General features: G+C 38.4%; 1 protein-coding gene and 1 long non-coding RNA gene across 3 annotated transcripts in view; one reads left to right on the top strand and one right to left on the bottom strand.

Moving 5' to 3' along the window:
- Window positions 1–1,476: 1,476 nt before the first annotated feature.
- Window positions 1,477–16,299, bottom strand: LOC140513331 (uncharacterized). Its single transcript, XR_011970142.1, has 2 exons — window positions 16,215–16,299; window positions 1,477–2,896 (listed from the first exon to the last, which is right to left on the bottom strand). It is a non-coding gene; the product is annotated as an uncharacterized lncRNA (long non-coding RNA).
- NRDE2 (NRDE-2, necessary for RNA interference, domain containing) overlaps window positions 16,233–23,877 on the top strand; it is a 77,755-nt gene continuing 70,110 nt past the window's right edge. For both annotated transcript variants that reach the window (XM_072622953.1, XM_072622952.1), the window contains exon 1: window positions 16,233–16,355. In XM_072622953.1, the coding sequence (XP_072479054.1) occupies window positions 16,283–16,355 (73 nt within the window). In that variant the 5' untranslated portion in view covers window positions 16,233–16,282. The remainder of the gene's footprint in view (window positions 16,356–23,877) is intronic.

Genomic DNA, 23,877 nt, shown 5'->3' with positions numbered 1-23,877 from the left:
TTGTGAGCCTGCTCTTTCCTGGTTCACCTCCCAGCTCTCTGACCTGCTGCTCTTTCTCAATCTTCATTTCTGGTTCTTCATCCATAACCCCTCCCCACTAAACATGGAGATGCCCCAAGCGGGTGTGTCTCTCTCCTGGGCCCTCTCTCTTTTCACTCTACTCAATTTCACATGTTGCTCTCATCAGCTCCCATGAGATCAATCATCATCTTTTGTAACTGATTCCTAGACTATATATTGAACTCTAGTTTCTCCTGAGGTACAGTCACATATTACCTGGTGCCTCTTGGACATCTTAGACTAGATTTTCCATAGGCACTTTAATCTCAACGTGTCAAAAACAAAACTTATCTTTCCTTCTCAAACCTTCCCCTCTATCAAACTCCCTCATTACCATTGAAGGCAACAACATTCTCTCAGCCCCCTATGCTCACAACCTCAGTGTCATCCTCAATTCCTCACTCACCCATTCCACATATCCAATCCATTTTATTTATGCCAAATCTATCATCTACATCTCTCAACTCACAATCACAACCCTAGTACAAGGGAAATAGGCGAATGAGCACTTAAATAAGTGCTTACTCTGAACCAGACACTGTGCTAAGTGCTTCAAAAATATGATCTTATTGGATCCTCACAAGAACCCTAGGAGGTTGGTGCTTACATTATCCCCATTTTACTGTTGGAACTGAGGTAGACAGAGGTTAAGTAGCTTGCTTGCCCAGGACTCCAGAGTAAGTCTCTGAGGCTGGATTTGAACTCAGGTCTTCTGACTCCATCCTAGTACTCTTTCCACTGTGCCACCAAGCTGTACTTATTACTTTTCACCAGGACTACTTCAATAGTTTTCTAGTTACTCTCCCTTCATCAGGTTTTTTTCTTATTCCAATCTGTCCAATCCAGCTACCAAAGTGACTTTTTTCTAAATCAGAGGTCTGGTCATGTCAAACCCTTGCCTGATGAGATCCAGTGGCTCCCTCTTGCCTCTAGGATCAAATACAAACTTCTGTCATTGAAAGCTCTTTATAACTTGGCCTCTTATTACTTCTCCAGGTTTCTTAGACCTTACTCCCTTCCATGCACTTCATGGTCCACATGTAGTGCTCTACTTGAAATGTCTCCTACATTACACTCCATTTCCCATTTCCTTTCTTGTGCCTTTGCACTGGTTGTCTCCCATGTATGGATTTCTCTCCTCCTTCACCTCTGCTGTTTGGTTCCCTGGCTTCCTTTAAGACCCAGCTCAATTCTACCCCCTTTAGGAAGGCCCATTACCAAGAGGGAAAGGCTATCAGATCACCTTCTATCTACTCTGTATGTGTCCTGTATATACCTAATTCTTTACGTGTTGTCTGTCCCATTAGAAGGTCAGCTTCGAGACTGCCAGTGTTGCTTTTGTCCCTCTTTGTAATCCCAGAGCTTAGCACAATGCCGGTCACATAACAAGCAACTTAATTTTCTTCTGTTTGTTCATTTGTTTTCGTTTTTATTATTGTTGCCGTTGTTTTTTACTGACACAGTTATAGCTAGGGAAAGGCAATTCAGGTTTTCCCCCTGGGCACTGGAACTTAAGAGGGTATTGACTGCACTTGCAATCTTTCCAAAGTTTTCTGCCTAGTTAGAAAGAATAATTAGTTAAAATAGGATGGTATCAGATGGCACTGGTGAGTTCTTCTCTCAGGCCCTCATCTTCTACACCTGCCTCAGTGGAGAGACATTTGATGAGCCTTTCTTTAATGCTGACAGAGAGCATACTACATGGCTGTTCTTCCCTTCCAGAGCCAGTAGGGCTTATAAGGAAAAAAACCGCATCGTCAGTCAAGCTCAGTCACTTATTAACTGTGTGAACTTACTAATAAAAGTCACATTTATATAATACTTTAGATCCATCATTTCATTTAATTCCTCCTAAAACTGGGTGAGAGTTATAGCACAATTATTATTATCCCCATTTTACAGATAAGGAAACAGTTTCAGATGATTTACCCAAGGTTACACAGAAGGTAAGTGACAGAGTCAGATTTTGAATACAGATTCTTTGACTCTAAATCCAGTGATCTTTTTACTATGTAATATTGTCTCCCCTGGGCAATGGAGATATTACATATACTACTTAACTTAAAGGGATGTTTTGAAGTAATGGATATAGCCCATTTATATGACCTGTTTATATAACTCAATTTGATTTTTGGTAGAAATTACTATCGTGTAGTAGACAAGAGGGCTGACCTTGGAGTCAGGAAGACCCAGGTTCAAATTTCTGTCTCTGACTTATATTGCCTGCATAACCATGGGAATGTCATTTAAACTTTCAGTACTTCCAAGCAACTAACTCTCTAAGACTATTTCACAGATGAGACGCAGATTCACATAAATAGAAGGAGATTCCATCATGGGAGCTCCCAACACTGATGAAATCACAAATCTAGACCAAAATAGCAGTTGTAGATTTTCGTCTCATAGCAACACAAGTCTTACAGACTCATTGCTTTAGGACTCCTCCTCAATTTTGTCCATAGCTTGATGTCATGTTTCCACCAGCATAGCACCCGTGCTTAATAAATATTTATGGTTATTGTCCCGCTATTTGTCAGTGGAGCAGCATTAGGTGGAGTGTCTGGGGCTTTGCCCCTGGGAACCAAAATCTGGGGACTTTCTTCTTCACTTTTCCTCCTGTAACAACCTTTCATAACACTCATATGGAGTAGTACAAGCCCATTGGTCCCACTTCTTTCCTGGGTTCAAGCTTTTCTATTTCTTTGAATTTCACTTGCCATTTCATCCCTCTTCCTCCTCCTGAAGATTGGAGAGTTAGGTTGATGATGGCAATGACACCGAGGCTCACACTGGTTCTCTAGGTTGTAAACTCAGGTGATTGGGAAGATGATAGTACCTGTGACAGTAAAAGGGAAGTTAGAGAAGAGGTCTTGAAAGATGAGTTCAGTTTTGAACATGTTGAGTTTAAGATTTCTACTGGACATCTAGTTTGCGATGTCTAATATATAATTGTAAATACAAGATTGAAGGTTGAGAGAAAGGTTAGAGTTGGACCAACAGATTTGAGAATGATCAGCATAGAAATGAAAATTGGATCCATGGGAACTGTTGAGATCACCAACTGAAATAGTATTAGGGGGAGAAGGGATGAGGCCCCAGGACAGAGCTCTAGGGGCCGCCCAGGATTACCAGGCTTGACCAGGATATAAAGATGCAGCAAAGGAGACTGAATAGGATTGATCAGATAGGTCAGAGGAAAACCAGAAGAGGGAGGTGTCATAAAAACCTAGTGACAAGAGACTATCAAGAAGACCATCGTTGCAGGTGGAGCCAAGATGGCAGAATAGAAGGGTGGACCTGCTCTAGCTCTCCTCCATCACAGCCCATAAAACACCTGTAAAAAATGACTCTAAACAAATTCTAGAGCAGCAGAAGACACAAAATAACAGAATGAAAGAGATTTCCAGCCCAAGATAGCCTGGAAGGTTGACAGGAAAGGTCTATTGCCCTGGGCTCAGAGCAGAGCACAGCCCAGCCTTGGCAGCATGGCCAGGCATAGACAGGATTGGAGCAGGCTTCAGGGTGTGGAATCACAGGTAGCAACTGTGGTTCCCAGATTTCTCAACCCACAAATGCCAAAAACAGCTTCAAAGGTCAGTAAGAAAGCTCTTTCACCTGGGTGAAAGGGGGGTCTGGCCCTAGCCCTGGGCCCAGGGTAGCAGCACCTTTTGAAGCCCTTGTCCTAAAGGCCCTGGGGGAATCGAACAGCTGATTTGAGTCTCAGTTCTGAGTGGTGGTTCTGGAGTGACGAAGAGTGCTGGCATGGTGGAGCTGGTAGTGGCTGTGGAAAGGGAATTCTACTTTTAGATCCTGGGCACAAAAGAGTGTTTGTGGTTATTCAGAGATCAGAGTGCAGGCCAGGAGAGGAGTAAACTACTCTCCTTTGATTGTATCACCTTGGAGGAACTGAGAACTTACAGGTCCCTACAGCATACCCTCCACTTAACAAAGGACTCAAAAGTCAAGTAACTGGCTGAGAAAATGCCCAAAAAAGGGAAAAAAATAAGACTATACAAGGTTACTTTCTTGGTGAAAAGGTATTTTCTTCCATCCTTTTGGATGATGAGGAACAATTTAGATCTTCATAGGAAGACCTAAAAGCCAAGGCTTCTGCATGCAAAACTTCCAAAATAAATATGCAGTGATCTCAGACCATAGAAGAGCTCAAAAAGGATTTTGAAAATCAAGTAAGAGAGATGGAGGAAAATTTGGGAAGAGAAATGAGAGCAATGCAAGAAAATAATGAAGAGCGAGTCAACAGTTCGCTAAAAAAGACCTCAAAAATGCTGAAGAAAATAACACCTTTAAAAATAGACTAGCCCAAATGTCAAAAGAGGTCCAAAAGGCCTCTTTTGGACCTCTTTAAAAAGCAGAATTGGCCAAATGGAAAAAGAGGTTCAAAAGCTCACTGAAGAAAATAGTTCTCTAAACATTAGAATGGAGCAGATGGAAGCTAATGACTTTCTGAGAAATCAAGAAATTACAAAACAAAAGCAAAAAAATGAAAAAATAGAAGACAATGTGAAATATGTCATTGGAAAAACAACTGACCTGGAAGATAGATCCAGGAGAGGTAATTTAAAAATTATTAGTCTACCTGAAAATCATGATAAAAAAAACAGCCTAGACATTATCTTCCAAGAAATTATCAAGGAAAACTGCCCTGATATTCTAGAACCAGAGAGTTAAACATAAATGGAAAGACTTCACCAATCATTTCTTGAAAGAGATCCCAAAAGCAAAACTCCTAGGAATGCTGTAGCCAAATTCCACAGTTCTCAGGTCAAGGAGAAAATATTACAAGCAGCCAAAAAGAAATAATTCAAGTATTGTGGAAATGCAATCAGGATAACACATGATTTAGCAGCTTCTACACTAAGGGATCAAAGGGCTTAGAATATGATATTCCAAAGGTCAAAGGAGATAGGATTAAAACCAAGAATCACCTACCCAGAAAAACCGAGTATAATACTTCAGGGGGAAAAATGGAATTTCAATGAAATAGAGGACTTCTTGAAAAGACCAGAGCTGAATAGAAAATCTAACTTTCAAATACAAGAATCAAGAGAAACAAGAAAAGGTAAACAGGAAAGAGAAGCCTTAAGGAATTCATTAAAGTTGAACTATTTACATTCCTACATGGAAAGAGGTTATTTTCAACCCATAGGTACTTTTTCAGTATTAGGGTAGTTAGAGGGAATATATATATGTGATGATCTTCTGATAAATCTGACTTCCAAAAGTTTTTATTCTGACTATATTACCTTTTGGAGTAAGTATAACCAGAGATATTTTAAATAATTTACATTATATTAATATATTAAACTTAAATGACTCAGATAATTTAAAATTTTAAAGCTTGATCTGGCATTTGGGGAAAATGTACTAGTATTAAATGGGCTTCTTAAGGAAGTTTGTCTGATTATTAAAATCACTTCACTACTTAACAACTCTTTAAAAAATACTCTCAATCTGGCTGCAGGACTATGCTTCTAGTAGATTTGACCTAATAAAATCCCATTAATGTACTTCTAACAATCTACATTGGATATTGCTCATCATATCTTAATGAAATAATAACTCTTCTAATCACTACATGTGACTTCTTAAAATTTCATTTATTTCAAACAGATTCATGGTAAGTGAGAATTTCCTTCCTTAGAGATAGGGAAGAATAGAATAGGCTAGATATGATTTAAGTAAGATAAGAGAGAAGAAACACTGAAATGTATTATCTCAAGGTATTTAAGAATTTGACTACTGGATTACAACAGCAAGGTGAGTGGGCAATGTAGGAGAGACCAATGAAGTGGCTAAGACATCATTATCTTCCTTGACTGGTTTTTATAGGGTCGGTTTTTCTTTTTTTCCTTTATTAGGAACTACAGTAGATACAAAAGAATGCTTTAGGATTAAACAAGTTGATAGACCCTTCCCTCCAATTTTATACGGGTTAGGAAGAGTTCATCTTCATTTGGACAAAGAAGTTTGCTTTGAAGTGATCCAGGGAGACCAGTTTAACAGTCTCATTCATTGTTCAACCAATCTGGAATCTAGCCAAATTGCCATGTTGTCATGACTTTGAATTCTTCACTCATTCATCTTTTAAAAGTTTTTCTCTGATGTAAAATGAAACACGGTTATTAGTAATCCATCAACAAATATTTTGTGATGTCCTAATCCCTGAATGGGAGCTGCTTCAGTCAAAGTAAAAATTCTGAAAGACCTTATATAAAGCCATACTATGATTATTTCCTTCTATCACCTGATTCTCTGAAGGTGGATAGCATCTTTCTTCATAAGTCCAAGTCTTTCCATGTTTTCCTAAATCAACCAGTTCCTCATTTCCTACACCATAGCAATATTCCTTTCTGTATTCAAGCAGCATCTTCTTTCATAGGATCCTTGAGATTAATTTGGATATTTATAATAGTCAGAATGACACGGTTGCTCAAAGTTGTTCTTAAAACAATACCGCTATTACTGTACACAGAGTTCTCTTGGTTCTGCTCATTTTGCTCTTCATTATTTTGTGGAGGTGCCTTCATGCTTTTCTAAAACCAGTGAGTTCATCACTTCTTTTAGCAGAGTAATGTGTCACCATGAACATATATCACAATTTGTTTAGCCTTTCCCCCAACTGACAGGCATCCCCATAATTTTCAGTTCTTTGCCATAACAAAGGGAGCTGCTATAAATATTTTAGAGCATGTAGCTAGCTTCTTTTCCATCTTCCCTAATTCTCTTGGGAAACAGACCTAACAATATGACTGGGTCAAAGGGTATAGGCAGTTTAATAACTCTTTGGGCATGATTCCACATCTCCTCCAATATTTGTCACTTTCTCCTTCACTCATTTTAGCCAATCTGATACCTCAAAGTTGTTTTAATTTGCATTTCTCTTGTCAATAATGATTGAGAATTTGTTCATATGACTAAAAATTGTTTTGATTTCTTCATCAGAAAACTGCCTGTTCACATCTTTGACCATTTACCAATTGGGGAATGACTCGCATTCTTACAGATTTGACAAAATTCTTGATGTATTTGAGATATGAGACCTCTGTCTGAGGAACTGTCTATAAAAATTCCCCTCCCTCCCCCCCAGTTCTCTGCTTTCCTTCTGATCTGGCTACATTTTTATTGGTACAAAAACTTTTTAATTCAATGCAATCAAAATTATCCATTTTATATCTCACAGTGTCAAGTGTCTGAGGTGAAATTTAAACTCAGGTCCTCCTGACTCCTGCACTGGTGCTCTATCTACTGTACCAACTAGCTGCCCCTTATACCATCTAGAGTGACTTTAAATGCGGTATCTCTAGTTATCTCTTCCTGCAAGATCCTGTTAGTAATATATAGGAATGCTGATGATTCACATGGGTTTACTTTATATCCTACTACTTTGCTGAAATTATTAGTTATTTCAATTAATTTTTTTAGTTGAGTCTTTAGGATTTTCTAAATATATCATATCATCTGCAAAAAGAGTTTTTATTACCTCACTCCCTATTCTGATTCATTCTGTTTTTTTCATCTTTTATTGCAATTGCTAGGATTTCCAAAACAATACTGAATAATATTGGTTACAGTAGGAATCCTTGTTTCACAGCTGATCTAACTGGCTTTTGCTTATCACCATTACAAATAATGCTTGTTAATGGTTTTAGATAAATGCTTCTCATCAATTTAAGGAAAACAACATTTATGCCTATACTTTCAAGTGTTTTAATAGAAAAGTGTACTTTGCTGAATGCTATTTTTGCATCTATTGATATTATCATATGATTTTTGTTACTTTTATTATTGATATAATCAATTATTTTACTAATTACACTAAACTAGTCGTGTTACACCATCCCTGCTTTCTTGATATGTATCCCACTTGGCCATAATGTGTAATCTTTGTAATATATTGTTGCAATCTTTTAGCTAGTATTTTATTTAGGATTTTTGTATCCATATTCATTAAAGAAATTGGTCTACAATTGTCTTTTTCTGTTTTTACTTTTCCTGGTTTAGATATCAATATCATATTTGTTTCATAAGGGGAGTTTGGTAGGACCCCTTCTTTGCCTATTATTCCAAATCATTTACTTTGTATTGGAATTAGGTGGTCTTTAAATTGTTTGATAAAATTCATTTGTAAGTCCATATGGTCCTAGTGCTTTTTTCTTAGGATGCTCACTTATGGCCTGTTCAATTTGCTTTTTTCTAAAATAGGTCTATTTAGATATTCTATTTCTTCTTCTGCTAATCTGGGCAGTTTGTATGTTTGGAAATATTCTTCCATTTCACTTAAGTTGTTAAATTTATTGGCATATAATTGGGCAAAATAGCTCCTTATAATTGCTTTGATTTCATCTTCCTTGGTGCTATATTCACCCCTTTCATTTTTGATACTAATAATTTGGTTTTCTTCTCTCTTTTTAAAAATCATATTAACAATGGTTTACTGATTTTCTTGATTTTTTTCATAATACCAATTCCAAGTTTTATTTAAGATTAAAGAAGATTAAAGTCCCTCATTATTATAGTACTACTATCTATTTTTGCCTGTAATTCATTTAACTTTTTAAAAAAATTTAGATGCTATGGTATTTAGTGCATAAAAGTTTAATATTGATATTGCTTCATTATCTATGATACCTTTTATTATAATGTTGTTTCCCTGTTTAATCTCTTAACTAAATCTATTTTAGCTTTGACTTTGTCTGACATCATGATTGCTACCCCTGCTTTTTTTGCATTGGCTGAGGCACAATACAGTCTACTCCAGCTCTTTATTTTAACTCTGTGTGTATCTCTCATTTTTAAATGTGTTTCTTGTAAGCTGCATATTGTCAGATTCTGATTTTTAATGCATTCTGCTCTCCATTTCCATTTTATGGTGTCATGCCATTCACATTCAAAGTTATAATTACTATTTGTGTATTTCCCTCTATCCTACTTTTCCTCACTATTGTCTTTCTCAGCATCTCTTTTTACCCGATGCTTCCTCTAGTATACTTCTAACCACTATATCCCTATTCCACACCCTTTTAAAGAACCTTTCCCTTATCCTCCTTTTCTTTGTTTTACCCACTCTAAGGGTTCCTCTTTTTTCTAAATCTTAAGCTACACACTCTTCTCCACCTCTCCCACTCTGTTTCCTCACCCTCTTATTTCTTAATAAATTTAGAAGACTTTTCTACCCTTTTAGATGTATATGTTGTTCCCTCTTTAATGCAGATCTTATGAGAATAGGGTTCCAGCACTACCAGCCCTCCACTCCTACTGGATTCCTCTGCTTCAGTTCTTCCTCTCATACTTCATGCTCTTTTTACTTGTTCCTACATAATTTTCCTTTTTAGAATCATCATATCATACTCAGCTCTTCTCAATCTTTCTTTTGAACTACCCAATTACTAATGACAATCTAGCATACAGTTTATATTTCCACATATAAAAAGAGAAGAGTTTTTTCTTACTGAACCCCTTGTAATTGGTCTTTGATGTTTACCTTATATTTTTTCTTGATCTCCTATGTCAGATTTTCTATTAAGTTCTGGTCTTTTTGCGACAAAATCCTGAAAGTCTGTCAATTTATTAAATGTCCACTTTTTTTCATTCAGGATTATACTTAACTTTCCTGGGTAGGTTATTTCTGGCCGCAACCCCAGTTCTTTTGCTCTTTGATATAAAGACCTGCAGTCTTTTAGTGTAGTGGCTGCTAGGTCTTGTGTAATTCTAGTTGTAGCTCCACAATATTTGAATTCCTTTTTTCTTGTTACTCAACTATTTTCTCCTTAAACTAGGGGTTTTGGAATTTGGCTATGATATTCCTATAGGTTTTTATTCTGAGATTTCATATGGTGATCAATAGATTTTTTTTCTATTTCTACTCTTCCTTCTTGTTCTAAAACTTCAGGGCAATTTTCTTTATTTCTTGTATATTTATCAATACAATTTCTTGTATTATTTATCAAGATTCTTTCTTTGATTATAGCTTTCAGGTAGTCCAATTGTTCTTATGTTTTCTCTTCTTGATTTGTTCTCCAGTTCACTTGTTTTTCCTTTCATATTCTCTTCTTTTTTCATTCTTTTTGTTTTCATTATTTCTTGGTATCTTATAACGTCATCTGATTCCCCTAGCTCAATTCTAGGTTTCAAGGAGTTGTTTTTTCCTTAAGATTCTGAATGTCCTTTTCAGTTGGTTGACTTTCTTTTCATAATTTTCTTGGTTTTCTTGGATTGTTCTTATTTTTTTCTACTGTCTCTTCAATCTCTCTTATTTGATTTTTGAAGTCATTTTTTAAGTTCTCCCAAGATCTCTTCTGGCTAGGCGACTACTTTGGGGTAAGAGAGGTTTATTTTTTCTTCAGTATCCTCCTTTGAAAATAAACCCTGGTTTTCTCTATTCCCATCATAGCTGTCTAAGGCTGGGTTCTTTTCTCTTTTGCTTGTTGATTTTTATTTTTAGCAGCTTGTCATTATAATTACCTCTAGTCCTGGGGTGGGGGGGGGGGGGGGTTGCCTCTGGCCTCAGATCCTTCTGTTATTTTTTGAGCTTTGTCCAGGCCCAACCTCAGCACTCCATTCTCCCTCCAGGTCACAGCTAGGGCCCCCAGGCACACTATGCTGGAAATGCTCTAGCTCTCTGAGGACCCTCCAGTGACTGCAAACTTCAGTTCTCCCCTCTGACATGGAACCAAAACCAAGAACTCAGTTCTCCTGTAAGTGTCACAGCTGGCAGCGTCCCTGCCCCACTGCTTTTGCACTCACCGGGCATATGCTGGTTCCTTCTCTCCTTCAGCCACAGCCCAGAACTGTGTCTCAGCAGCACAGCTGGGCTTCTCCTCCCTCTGCAGCAAAAGGTTCTTCCATCTTCCCCTGCTCAGATGTCTGATACCCCACACTGTCTGAGAAGTTAGAATTCCTGTGGCTGAGGCTACCTCCAGCCCAGCTGTCCCCAGGGCTTATTGTTTGTTGTTTCAGCTGAGATAGCCTGGAAGTGTTTGCACTTCACTCAGGCCAAACCTTTAGTCTAGGGTCTTTCCTTGGATCTTCTCTAGTTGCCCCAGGAGGACCAATGCTCTGTCCCAACTCTTGTTTATTTTTGCTGCTCTATGTTCACCCTGAGGCACTAGTTTGTCTTGTTTGTGGAAGAAATCTGGAGAGCCTGGAATTTTGTTAACTACTCCACCATCTTCCCAGAATCCCCCTATATCCAGTTTTAACTTTTTAAAACCAAGCCCAATAACTCTTTTATCTAAACCCAAATTGTCACCTCAAAATCCTTCTTTTCTTTCTTTTTAAAAATCCATCCTTTCTTCTTGTTCAGATGTTTAGGTGGTCCTCCTAGCAAAAGGTAAGCTCTTGAACTGTTATCATAGGTCTTGACTCCGTTCCTGCTACTCTTGCTTTTCTGGGACCTTGACTCATCAGTTATTATCTATTGTTTCCAAGTAAGTTACTCACATTTTTGTGGTGTGTCACAATTTACAAAGCACTTTCTTCACAACCCTAATTACCTTTCTCCTAGAAAACTGTAGTTTTCTCTTAACTGGTTTCCCTGACTAATTTTTCATCTCCAATCTTCCTTTAGCTGCCAAAATAATCTTTCTTTTGCATAAGGCAATCATGGAACTCATCTGCTCAAAAACCATGTGTTTTCCTATTGCCTAATGGGTATAATACAAACTCTTGAACCTGGTGTTAAGGCCCTCCAAAATTTGACTCTAACATAAATTCCCAGTCTCATTTTACTCTACTTCCTTTCACACACTTTATGTTCTAGCCATGTTGGACTACTAGTTGTTTCTTGACTTTGTTCTAAATTCTCCCTTCTTTGGAAATTCAGGTAGGCTGTCCTCCATACCTGAAATATTCTTTCTTTTCTCTGCCTGTTTGAAATCCTTTCTTTCTTCAAGGCACAGTTCGGAGAGAACTGCCTCTATGAAGCCTTCCCTGATCTCCCTAACTTACAGTTATTTTTCTCTTCTCAGGTACTTTAAAGAACATTTTCTAGACCTTTCTTCTATCATGATCACATTGTACTTTGTATCATACTTATCTGTGGATGTCTTATCCCCCTTTTTAATTTTCTTGAGGGCAGTATTCTTTATATTCTATCTCTAGCATTGTCAATTTGTCTAGTATGCTTTTGTATCTTGAAAAAATGTGTCCTTAACTTTATCATTCTCCTTTACATTGTGCTCTATTTTTCTACTTTTGCTCACCAATAAACTTCTAGAAAGCATAGTTTGCATTTATTTATCCAGTTTCTTAATACTCATTTCTTTTTTTTGAAATTTTATTTATTTTTAGTTTTCAACATTCATTTCTACAAGATTTTTGAGCTCCAAATTTTCTCCCCATCTCTCCCCTCCCCCCACCCCAAGGCACCATGCATTCTGATTACCCCTTCACTCAATCTGTCCTCCCTTCTATCACACCCCTCCCTTCCCTTATCCTCATCTTTTCTCTTTTCTTGTAGGTCAAGATAGATTTCTATACCCCAATATGTGTATTTCTTAGTTCCCAGTTGCATACAAAAACAATTCTCAACATTTGCTCCTAAAACTTTCAGTTCCAACTCCTCTCCCTTCCTCCCTCCTATCCCCACTGAGAAGGCAAGCAATTCAACATAAGCCATATGTTTGTAGTCATGCAAAAGACTTCCATAATAATCATGTTTTGAAAGATTAACTATATTTCCCTCTATCCTATCCTGCCTCTCATTTATTTGTCCCTCCCTAAAAGTGTTTACTTCTAATTACTCCCTCCTCCCATTTGCCCTCTCTTCTCTCATTTCCCCCTTATCCCACTTGTCCCCTTTTCCCCTACTTTCCTGTAATGTAAGACAGATTTTCATACCAAGTTGAGTGTGCATATTATTCCCTCCTTAAAACAAATGTGATGATAGTAAGCTTCACTTTTTCCCTCTCACTTCTCCCCCTTTCCCCCTCTATTGGAAAAGCTTTTTCTTGCCTCTTTTATGAGAGATAATTTGCCGCATTCCATTTCTCCCTTTCTCTGCCCAATATATTCCTCTCTCACCCCTTAATTTTATTTTTTTTAGATATCATCCCTTCCTGTTCAACTCACCCTATGTCCTCTGTCTCTATATATGTATATAATCCCTCCAACTTCCTAAATACTGAGAAAAGTTTCAAGAGTTACAAATATTATCTTTCCATGTAGGAATGTAAACAGTTCAGCTTTAGTAAGTCCCTTATTATTTCTCTTTGCTGTTTACCTTTTCATGCTTCTCTTCATTCTTGTGTTTGAAAGTCAAATTTTCTATTCAGCTCTGGTATTTTCATCAAGAATGCTTGAAAGTCCTCTATTTCATTGAATGACTATATTTTCCCCTGAAGTATCATACTCAGTTTTGCTGGGTAGGTGATTCTTGGTTTTAATCCTAGTTCCTTTGACTTCTGGAATATCATATTCCAAGCCCTTCAATCCCTTAATGTAGATGCTGCTATATCTTGTGTTATCCTGATTGTATTTCCACAATATTAGAACTGTTTCTTTCTAGCTGCTTGCAATATTTTCTCCTTGACCTGGGAACTCTGGAATTTGGCTACAATATTCCTAGGAGTTTTCCTTTGGGGATCTCTTTCAGGCAGTGACCAGTGGATTCTTTCAATATTTATTTTACCCTCTGGTTCTAGAATATCAGGGCAGTTTTCCTTGATAATTTCATGAATGATGATGTCTAGGCTTTTTATTTGATCATGGCTTTCAGGTAGTCCCAAAATTTTTCAATTGTCTCTCCTGGATCTATTTTCCAGGTCAGTTGTTTTTCCAATGAGATATTTTACATGGTCTTCTATTTTTTTTATTCTTTTGGTTTTGTTTTATAATTTCTTGGTTTCTCATAAAGCCATTAGCTTCCATCTGCTCCACTGTAATTTTTAAAGAACTATTTTCTTCAGTGAGCTTTTGAACCTCTTTTACATTTGGCTAATTCTGCTTTTTAAAGCATTCTTCTCCTCATTGACTTTTTGGACCTCTTTTGCCATTTGGGTTTGTTTGTCTATTTTTAAAGGTGTTATTTTCTTCAGCATTTTTTTTTAATCTCCTTTAGCAGGCTGTTGACTCACTTTTCATGATTTTCTTGCATCACTCTCATTTCTCTTCTCAATTTTTCCTCCACTTCTCTTACATGATTTTCAAAATTCTTTTTGAGTTCTTCTATGGCCTGAGACCATTATATATATATTTTTGGAGGTTTTGGATGCAGAAGCCTTGACTTTTATATCTTCCTCTGATGGTATGCATTGTTCTTCCTCATCCAAAAGGATGGAAAAAAATACCTGTTCACAAGAAAGTAACCTTCTATAGGCTTATTTTTTTTCAATTTTGGAGGCATTTTTCCAGCCAGTTATTTGACTTTTGAGTCCTTTCTCAAGTGGAGGGTATACTCTGGGAATCTGTAAGTTCTCAGTTCTTCCAAGGTGGCACATCAAGTTAGAGGAGTTCACTCCTCTTCTGGCCTGCGCTCTGGTCTGGGAGCAACCACAAGCACTCTTCTGCCCAGGATCTCCCTCTCCACAACTGCCTCCAGTTCCACCATGCCAGTGCTCCTCCTCACCCCAGGACTGCAACTCAGCCAGCTCAGTGGCTCAATTTCCCCAGGGTCTTTAGGCAAGGGCTCCAAAAATGGAAGTTGCTACTGCCTGGGGCCAGGACTAAGGCAAGACCCTGCTCCCTTCTCACCCAGGTGAAAGAGCTTTCTAACTGACCTATGAAGCTATTTTTGGTGTTTGTGGGTTGAGTAATCTGGCAACCCCAGCTGCTTCCTGGGATTTTGCACCCTGAAGCCTGCTCCAGTCCTGTCCCTGCCACGCCACATGGCCAATATTGGGCTGTGTTCTGCTCTGAGCCCAGTGCAATAGACCCTTCCTGTCAGCCTTCCAGGTTGCCTTGGGCTGGAAATCTCTTTCACTTTGTCATTTTATGGCTTCTGCTGCTCTAGAATTTATTTAGAGTCATTTTTTACAGGTATTTCATGGGCTATGGGAGGACAGCTACAGCAGGTCCATCTTTCTACCTTAATACTCATTTCTTAACCAACTATGATCTGGCTTCTACCCATAGACCTCTACTGATACTGATCTAAAATGTTGTCAATAAATTCTCAATGAAAAAACACAATCTTGGTACAGGCCTTTTTCTCAATCCTTTTTTTTTTTTTGCTCTCTGTCTAGCATTCAATACATTTGACCACACTTTCATTTTGAAAATATGCTAGAATTGGAAGGTACCTCAGAAGTCATCTAGTCTAATTCCTTACCTGAAACATTAATTTCCTTTATAATACATTAAAGTCTAAGTTTCTGTACTAGACATTGGGGATTTAAAAAAAAAGAAAAACAAGATAAATTGCCTCTAGGTTAAAATAAATAAATCCTCAGCCTGGTCTTTAAGGTCTTTCATAATCTGAGTATCAATTAGGCATCTCAAATTTAGGTAGCAAGGACTAGTCCTGTGACTTCACTGGTATAAAGAACTACTAGGTGAAGGAATTTCCTTGAGTAATTCAAGTTAGCTCCTTTTATAAATGAATTTCAATATAATTGACTGTCTTTGTAATGCTATATATTTTACTTTATGTATTTAAAAATATCATTTTGAGATTTCACCAGAGTCCCAAAGGGGTCCATGACACAAATAAGATTTATAAACCTCTATAAACTTTTCTCCTCTAATATTTGCCTTATAACTAGAACAACTGTGGAACAAGGGGGCTCAAGTACTGTTTCTGTTCTGGGCCCACACAGCTGGGGACTCTTTACAATCTTGGGGGAATTTAATATTTAATGAGAGACTTTTGGACCTTTTTTCCTCACTCTTTACCTCTTTACAATCTTCTGCAAAACCTTGGAAAAGTTTCTTAAAGCTTAGGTGTGGCTCATATCTAAAGGGTCTCCCCAAAAAGGATGAGCAGAAAGCTGCTTACTGACTTGCCTTATGTGATCTTAGGCAAGTTATTCTTTGGGCCTCAGTTTTTAGATAGTGTGAATGAGGTTGGATTGGGCGGCCTGGAGCTTCCTCTCTGCTTGAAATCTATGACTTAACTACCTCCAAGGTACCCCCTTCCTTAAAGAGTCAAAGGACTACATCTCCCACAATGCCCCGCGCCCCAGCGGATGCATGCTCACCCTTTGACACCGGAGTTTCCCTTTCGCGCTGGTTACAGAGGCGGGGCCGGCGACCCTGGGCCGGAACCATGGCCCTGTTCCCGGCTTTCGCAGGCGTTAGTGCTAACCCTGAGTCCTCCGCTGGTGGTAGCTCGAGGAGGGGTAAGGGAGCGAGCGGGCCGAGGGTTTGGGTGGCGCGGAGGGAGTCATCGCTCGCCCCACCCGGGGCGACAGGCCTTGGGGTGCCGCTTCTAGGTCGACTCTCCCGATATGCCCTGCGGCGGAGCAAAGCCTTCTGGGAAAGGCGCCGAGCTTGCCGCTGGAGTTCCGTGTGGCTTGGCGGGAGGGCCGAGGGGCTGCGTCCCTCGGTGGTGGCTATGAGGGGGAGCGGGTGCTGACGAGCTGGGGGAGGCGGGCGTGCGGATGGGGGGCGGGGGCGTCGCTGCTTTTGCTCACTTTTACCACGACCCCGACGAAAGACGGGGATTTTCGTGTTCGAGTCCCCCTTAGGCCGAGGGCCCCGAGGGCCCCGAGGGCCGGGGCCGTGCTTCGCTGCTGTGCCCCCAGCGCCTGGCGCGGTGGCTGGCACGCAGTGGGTGCTTAATGCGTGCTTGGGCATTGTCCTGGTGAAGGACAAAGCGGCGGTGCTCAGACTCGGGCGAGGCCCTCTTCTCCCTGGGCACCCCTAAAAACCGTCCTCCTTCACGCTCTTAAAAACTCCTGACAACTCGAGGAACTGTTACGTGTGTGAGCTAGTGATCGATAGTTACTGTATTGGAAATGAAAAGTAATACATTTAAAAGAGGAAGTCCTTTAAAGTGACAACAGTAATTCCAGTACGTATTAATTATTAATTATTATTGATAATTAATATTAATAATTAATAAATTTTATAATGAAAAATGTGCAGAGTGGCCAAAAAGCAGTTTGCATTTTCCAAAACGAAATGTAGCGGGAAGAGTGACGTTGTTTTATTTTTACATATTTTTTACAAATCCCTTTAATGTCTGCCATAATAGAAACTGGATTCTCATCTACTTCTGCATTTAATCTGTTGCCATACGTGTTGTTTTGGTGGAAGTATGTGAAGAAAGTGCACCCTGACACAGATGGGTGGTTGGAGGAGGGAGCGCTGTTGTAATAGGTAACCACTTAGTATTATTTTAAAAATAATTTTGCCGTGTAGACCCTCTGAAAGGGTCTCTGGGACACCCTCCTCCCCGCCAGGGACTACCCTTTGACAGCTGCTTCCCCAGATGACAGTATTCTCTCCAGCTGAGACTTTCCTAGAACAGTTTGCTTGGATAGCTCTTTTGCCTTCATTGCTTTCTGCATTTCATTCTACTTAACCAATGTACGTGTATTTAACCCTCTGTGCCCCTGTACTTGTCACATTACCACGTCCAGTTGAATTAAGGATGCCCATTCGTTTTTGTCTTTGTAAATTTAAAAAAAACTCCAGAATTTTCTGGATTTGTCTGGCAAATGAAGTTCTGGACAGAACTGGGTGAAAGATGGAAGTAATTGGAAAGAGAAGGTAGGATGAAACCAAAGTGGTAAGAAAGTTGGGATGTGAAAAGCAAAAATTGGAAGAAAGGGTTAAGTATATGTTTGTATTTCCATTCAGAATAAATGATGATGTAAGAGTTTAGATCTCAGTAATGCTAAAAATAGATTTGTGCTTGTGTTTCCTCTTATTAATAGCTCACATTTCTATAGTGCTTCAATGGTCCACTAAGTACTTCCCTCCTAACAGCCCTTAAAGAGGTTGTCTTATCCCCATTTTACAAATGAAAGCATTAAGACTCAGATTAAGTGATTTATGCAAGGTACAAAGCTAGTAAGTGATAGAGTTGTGTTCTGAACCCTGGGATAACACAAGGCCTATGTACTTTCCACTACACTTTTATATAGAAAAATATAAAATTGACTGTCTCCTGTGCATTTATCTCACTTATATTGAATCATGCTTATTTGGGTTTGTGCCGTACTATCCATTAAATTACAGATTCTGTGATTGGAGGGACCATATCTTAATATGTTTTTTTCTTTTGGTTCCTACCTGTGCTTTCTTTGACATAGGGAGCTTTGGTGAGGAAACTCATATGTTGATCCTCAACTGTTCTGTAGCTTAAATCCTTAGAAAGTTAACTGGGAATTTGAAGGTTATGACTTGAACCCAGGTCTTCCCAACTTGAGGCCCTCTGGATATCCACCAGACTGTGTTTCCTCTTTTAGTAATAATAATAATAATATTCATATTTGGAGGTTTATTTTCTATGTAGTGCTTCATTTTATCTCATTCTAACCTGTCAGCTCTTGTGAGGTAGATAGTACAGATATTTAATCTTTGTATCTCTCCAACTTGCAGATAAGGTGATTAATAAATATTTGTTTAATTGAACTGCAAGGATACTTAAAACCATTTAGTCCAATGTTGTTATATTACATACAAGGAAACTAAGGATAAAATGACTTGCCCAAGGTCACAGAGGAAAGCCAAAACTAGTTTTCATTTTTCCCAGTTCAGTGTATTGCTTCCTGCATCATTGTTACCCTTTGACTTGACAATAATCCATCCTTCCTTACGTGTTCTACACCTTTGTATTGTATTCTGAAAAGCTTTTGTTTCCCCTTTGCCTAGCATAGGTATTTTTAAATAGTATCTTAATGTTTCCAGTTATATATGTAAAGACACATTTTAACATTTATTTTTTTTGAAGGCAGTTGGGGGTTAAGTGACTTCCCCAGGATCACACAAGCTAGTGTCTGAGGCTGGATTTGAACCCAGTTCCTCATGAGTCCAGGGCTGATACTCTTTCAATTGTGCCACCTAACTGCCCTTCATTTAAAAAAATATTTTGAATTTCAGATTTTCTCCCCCTTCCCTCACCTCTCCCCTCCCTAAGACAGAAAGCAATTTGATATGGGTCATATATGTGCAGTCATGTAAAACATTTCCATATAAGTCATGTCGTGAAAGAAACAGACCAAAAGAAAAAAAAACATGAAAAAAATAAAGTGAAGATAGTATGTTTCAATCTGTATTCAGACTATCAGTTCTTTCTCTGGTTCTAAATAACGTTTTCATTGTATTGCTAAGAATGGTTGAATCCTTCATATTAGATCATAGCACAGTGTTGCTGCTACTGTGTATAATCTGGTTGTGCTCATTTCACTTTGAATCAGTTCATGTAAGTTCAGGTTTTTCTTAAATCTGCTGTCAGACTTGCTCATTATTTCTTATAGCACAGTAATATTACATCATATTCACATGCCACAGTTTATTTAGCCATTTCGCAGTTGATGGACATGCTCTTAATTTCCAGTTTTTTGCCACCACAAAAAGAGATGCTCTAAATATTTTTGTACAAGTAGGGCCTTTTCTCTTTTTTAAAAATCTTTTTGGGGTACAAATCTAACATAGTTCCAAATTGCAATTCACATTTGCATACTTTTACTTGATCCTCAAGAGAAGTCTTTGAAGCAAATCACTTATATATTGTTATACATATTTTTGTAGATTAGAAAACTAAATCTCTGTTTCAGGTGATCTGCCTAGGGTTATTCAGTAAGTGACATGATTCTCATTTCAGTTTACCACACTATGTCTTTAAGAGCAGGTTATATCATAGCTCACTGTGAAAACCAGAATGCTGAAACCAGAAAACCAAAAACTTTAGCATGGTGCTTAATCATCACTCTTTGTGACAAAGTAGAAGAATCTGGGACTGGAGTCCAAAGTTTAAGTCTCAGCTTCAAGACTTGATAGCTCTGTGGCCTTGGGTGAGTCAATTAACTTCTCTGAGCCTTACTTTCCCTACCCCTAAAATTGGGGTGGAAATGGAACATAAAATATCTGTCTTGCCTCACTGATCAGTTTGAGAAACATGAGACAAAGTATATAAAATGCTTTATTACTATAAAGTGCTATGTAAATGTGATCTCTTCAGATTTTAAAGTGGTTCCATTTTTGTTGGATCTTTCAGACATCCGCGTTGGTATGCCAAACAAAATTCGTAAAGATCATAGGTTATCTTTCCACAATGTTGACTTCCACTTTTTGTATTTTGTAATTCATAGGTAGTGTTGTGTGGTAGGAAAAATCCTGGGCTTTGATTCAGGAGATCAGAGTTTCAGTTTCCATTCTGTCAGCAGTGTGACCTTGGACAAGTCACTTGACTTTTCTGAATCTTAGATTTTATCTTTGTCAAATACAATGAAATGTACAACTTACCTTCAAGGATTGTGAAGAAAACCTTTTATAAACCGTAAGATGCTATATAATGTGATTTATCATTTTTGATTTTTCTTAAATTTTGATCTTCTCTGCACATATTTAGGTTATTTGTATGCATAGTTATTTGCTGTATGATCCTTTGTCAAGAATTGGGGATCTAGGAGAGTTTTCCTTATTCTTCAGTAAATTATATACCATCTTCATCCCTTATTATTTGTTTTTATGTTCAAATATGGCTTACCTATCAGCCAACAAATAAGTAAAAAAATGTAAACCAATATTCTTTAATAACAATGGTTCTTAGATTTTTTTTTATCAAAGCTTAGTTCAAGATTAGCTTTCAAATTTTAAACTTCATGGTAATTCTTCCATCTGTCCACATTGTAATTGAATTAAAGCACATTCACGATTGTGGGAGAGTAGTTACATAATAAAGACTTGACAAAAGTATTTCAGAGTTAAAGTATTCAGGTAATGAGTCACTGTATTATTTCCTGTAAAATTACATTAGAAATACAAAGTCAAAGGCTTGCCTTAGTCTTTAGTTCTTCTAGATACCTGCTTGTCCGTTGTTAGGCAAAAGGGCAGAAGTGGTTTCCCACATGTTGTTTCTATCCTGTTTCTTTTCCTGAATGTGTGTGGTAAAATAATATGAAAGCGTGTTAATTGCCTGGCAAGTTTCAGCCTGTCCATTCATTTTACCTGCAAGGTCAGAATATTTGCCAGCCAGTCAGTCTTCCTTTTAAGCCCTCATTTAGGCTTCTGGTATTCCAGTGGGCTTTTTGATTTATATGTAACATCCTGTTCAGTATTTGCACATCTATCTAAATAGATGTTTTATTTCATTTGTACACTTGAAAATGATGTGAGGACATAAAATACAAAAGAGAATTCTGTCATCTGATTTCAGTGAAACATCTCTTAATTTCAAATTACCTCTTCCAAACTTCAGTTAGAATTGATAATGAAAAATTAAATTAACAGTAAGGTTAAAAATTAAAAAAAAAAACTCAGTGGAGACTTTCCTGTGGGTTCTGCTGTGATGTGTATACAGTTGGCTCTAATCTCTCAACTGACCTCCAGTCTTGCTTTCATCACCTATTAGTTGCCTCTAACTGGATGTATTGTAGGGATCTCAAACTCAGTGTGTCCAAAATAGAACTCATTATCTTTACTCCTGAACCTTCCCTTCCTAATTTTCCTTTCTTTGTTGAGGGAACCACCAACCTTCCAGCCACCCAGGTTCTAAATATCACTTATTCTCAATTCTTCCCAGTCCTTCAACCCTTACGTCTAATCAGTTGCCAAATCTTTTTGAGTCTATTTCCATTATGTTTCTCCACATCCTTCCACTGGTGGCCACCACCTTAGATTAGGTTCTAACCAGTCCCCACCTGCCCTACTGCAATAGACTTTTAATTGCTTGTCCTGCCTCCAGCCTCTTTGCTCTCTGATCTGTCTTTCATACAGCTGCCAGATTGAGAGTCATAAAGTACAGGCCTCACTGTGATGAACACCCATTCAGGAAGCTCCAGTGGCTTTCTCTTGCCCCTAGAGTAAAATACAAACTTCTCTGTTTGGCATTTTAAGCCTTTCATAATCTGGTTCCAGCTGTCCTTTTCAGGTTTATTTCTTTCTATCATGAATTCTGTCTTTTGGGCAAATTAGCCTACCTGCTCTGTATAGGCCACATTTTCTCCCTCTCTCTCTCCCTCTCCCTCCCTTTCTTCCCCCCCTCTCCTTCTCCCTCTCTGTCTTTCTCCCCCTTCTCTTCCCCTCCCCCCCCCATTGCCTTTGTACACAAGCTGTTACTGATGAGGTTAATGGTGAGGGGAACCCCAAAATACCAACGGTCCGGGTCATGCTCGAATGAATTCGACTCAAGCCTTCTTAAAGCCAAAGAAAACAAAGTTTATTAGGGATTCGCCTAATTGGGTTGCCTCTTAAGGAGCCTAAGCACTTGTGACGCTGGTATTCACAAGTGGGCCAGACACAATCCCAGCTAGACAGTCTGAGCTAGATTACATCTGAGCGCCTTCATGGAGGCAAGGTGGGACTTAAATACAGAAAAGAGTATAGGAGGGATGGGGGGGAGGGGGGTCTGGTAGTCCAGGGTGATGGGAGGAGGGGTTTAGGAAGGGTCTTGAGAAGTCCAAGGAGGGTCAAAGACTGGAAACACCTGGAGGCTATCAGGAGATAGACAGTGGAGGGTTTGGGTGGGAAGCAGGTAGGGCAATTAAGGGATAACAGACAATGATCACAGATCTGTGTATGAAAGGCCAGATTCTGTGAGGAGATACAGGAAGAGATCAATTTGAGTATGAAAGGTCAGATTCTGTGAGGAGAAACAGAGAGCTCAATTTCAGTATGAAAAGCCAGATTCTGTGAGGAGAAGCAAAGAGAGCTCAATCTGAGTATGAAAAGCCAGGTTAAGTGAGGAAATTCCAGGGGAGCTCAAGGAAGTTCCCAGAGTCTGAACCTCATCATTACTAATACTTGGAATATACTTCCTTCTCACTTTCATCTTTTAGAGCTCTTCATTCAAAGCTCGGGTCATATGCCACCTCCTACTAGATTCTTACTCCCCCCATTTGTTATTGTTTCCCCCCACTCCTCTAAGATGTTACTTTATATTTTGTATTTAACTGTGAAGTGTTGTACGCCTCCCCCCCACTAGAATGTAAGATGCTTGAAAATAGGAACTTTTTTTGTCTTTGTTTAATACATAATAAGCACTTAATAAATGACTATTGAATGAGTGAATAGATAGCAGGTTACGTTTGTATGATGCCTTGCATTTGAAGATCTCAAAGCACTTTTAAGAGTGTGGCTGTGGTTCCTGGGAGTCAGTTTGGGCTTTGTCATTAATCTCAATATGAGTTGAGGTAAGTCATTTCCCTTCACCTTTAGGTCAGCAAAGTGAACTGGACTATACTAAGGATAGTGTTTAAGGGGTTTTTTTAGCTCTGACATTTTAGGATCTTAAGTCTTCAATTTTTTTTCTTTTTTAAAAATATATTTTTTTATTTGTTAAATATTTCCCATAATTTTTTTCACATTCATATTTCAAAATTTCGAATCCCAAATTTGAATCCCTCTTGCCCTCCTCATCCCTTGAAAAGGCAAGCAATAATAAGTATACATGTGAAGTCATGTAAAACACTTCCATATTAGCCATGTAAAAAAAAAATATACAAAATCAAGAAAAATAAAGTTAAAGAAAAGTATGCTTTAAACTGTATTAAATATCCATTTCTATACTAGCCTAGAAAGATAAGGGAGTATAACAATAAAAAATACAACCACTTGTAAAGTGACTCTGAAGCACCAGGAAGTTATTTCCCTTTGTTGAAGGGCACAGAGCAAGTCATTGATGAGTTAGTTTGAATTACCCTAGTTAAACTTCTTCACGGACTATTTCTCTCATGGCCCCATAAGACAAAG

The sequence above is a fragment of the Notamacropus eugenii genome, chromosome 7 (genome assembly GCF_028372415.1).
Source record: "Notamacropus eugenii isolate mMacEug1 chromosome 7, mMacEug1.pri_v2, whole genome shotgun sequence".
Lineage (NCBI taxonomy): Eukaryota > Metazoa > Chordata > Mammalia > Diprotodontia > Macropodidae > Notamacropus > Notamacropus eugenii.
Note: the sequence above shows the minus strand (reverse complement) of the source record. Positions and strands in the feature narration are given on the sequence as shown.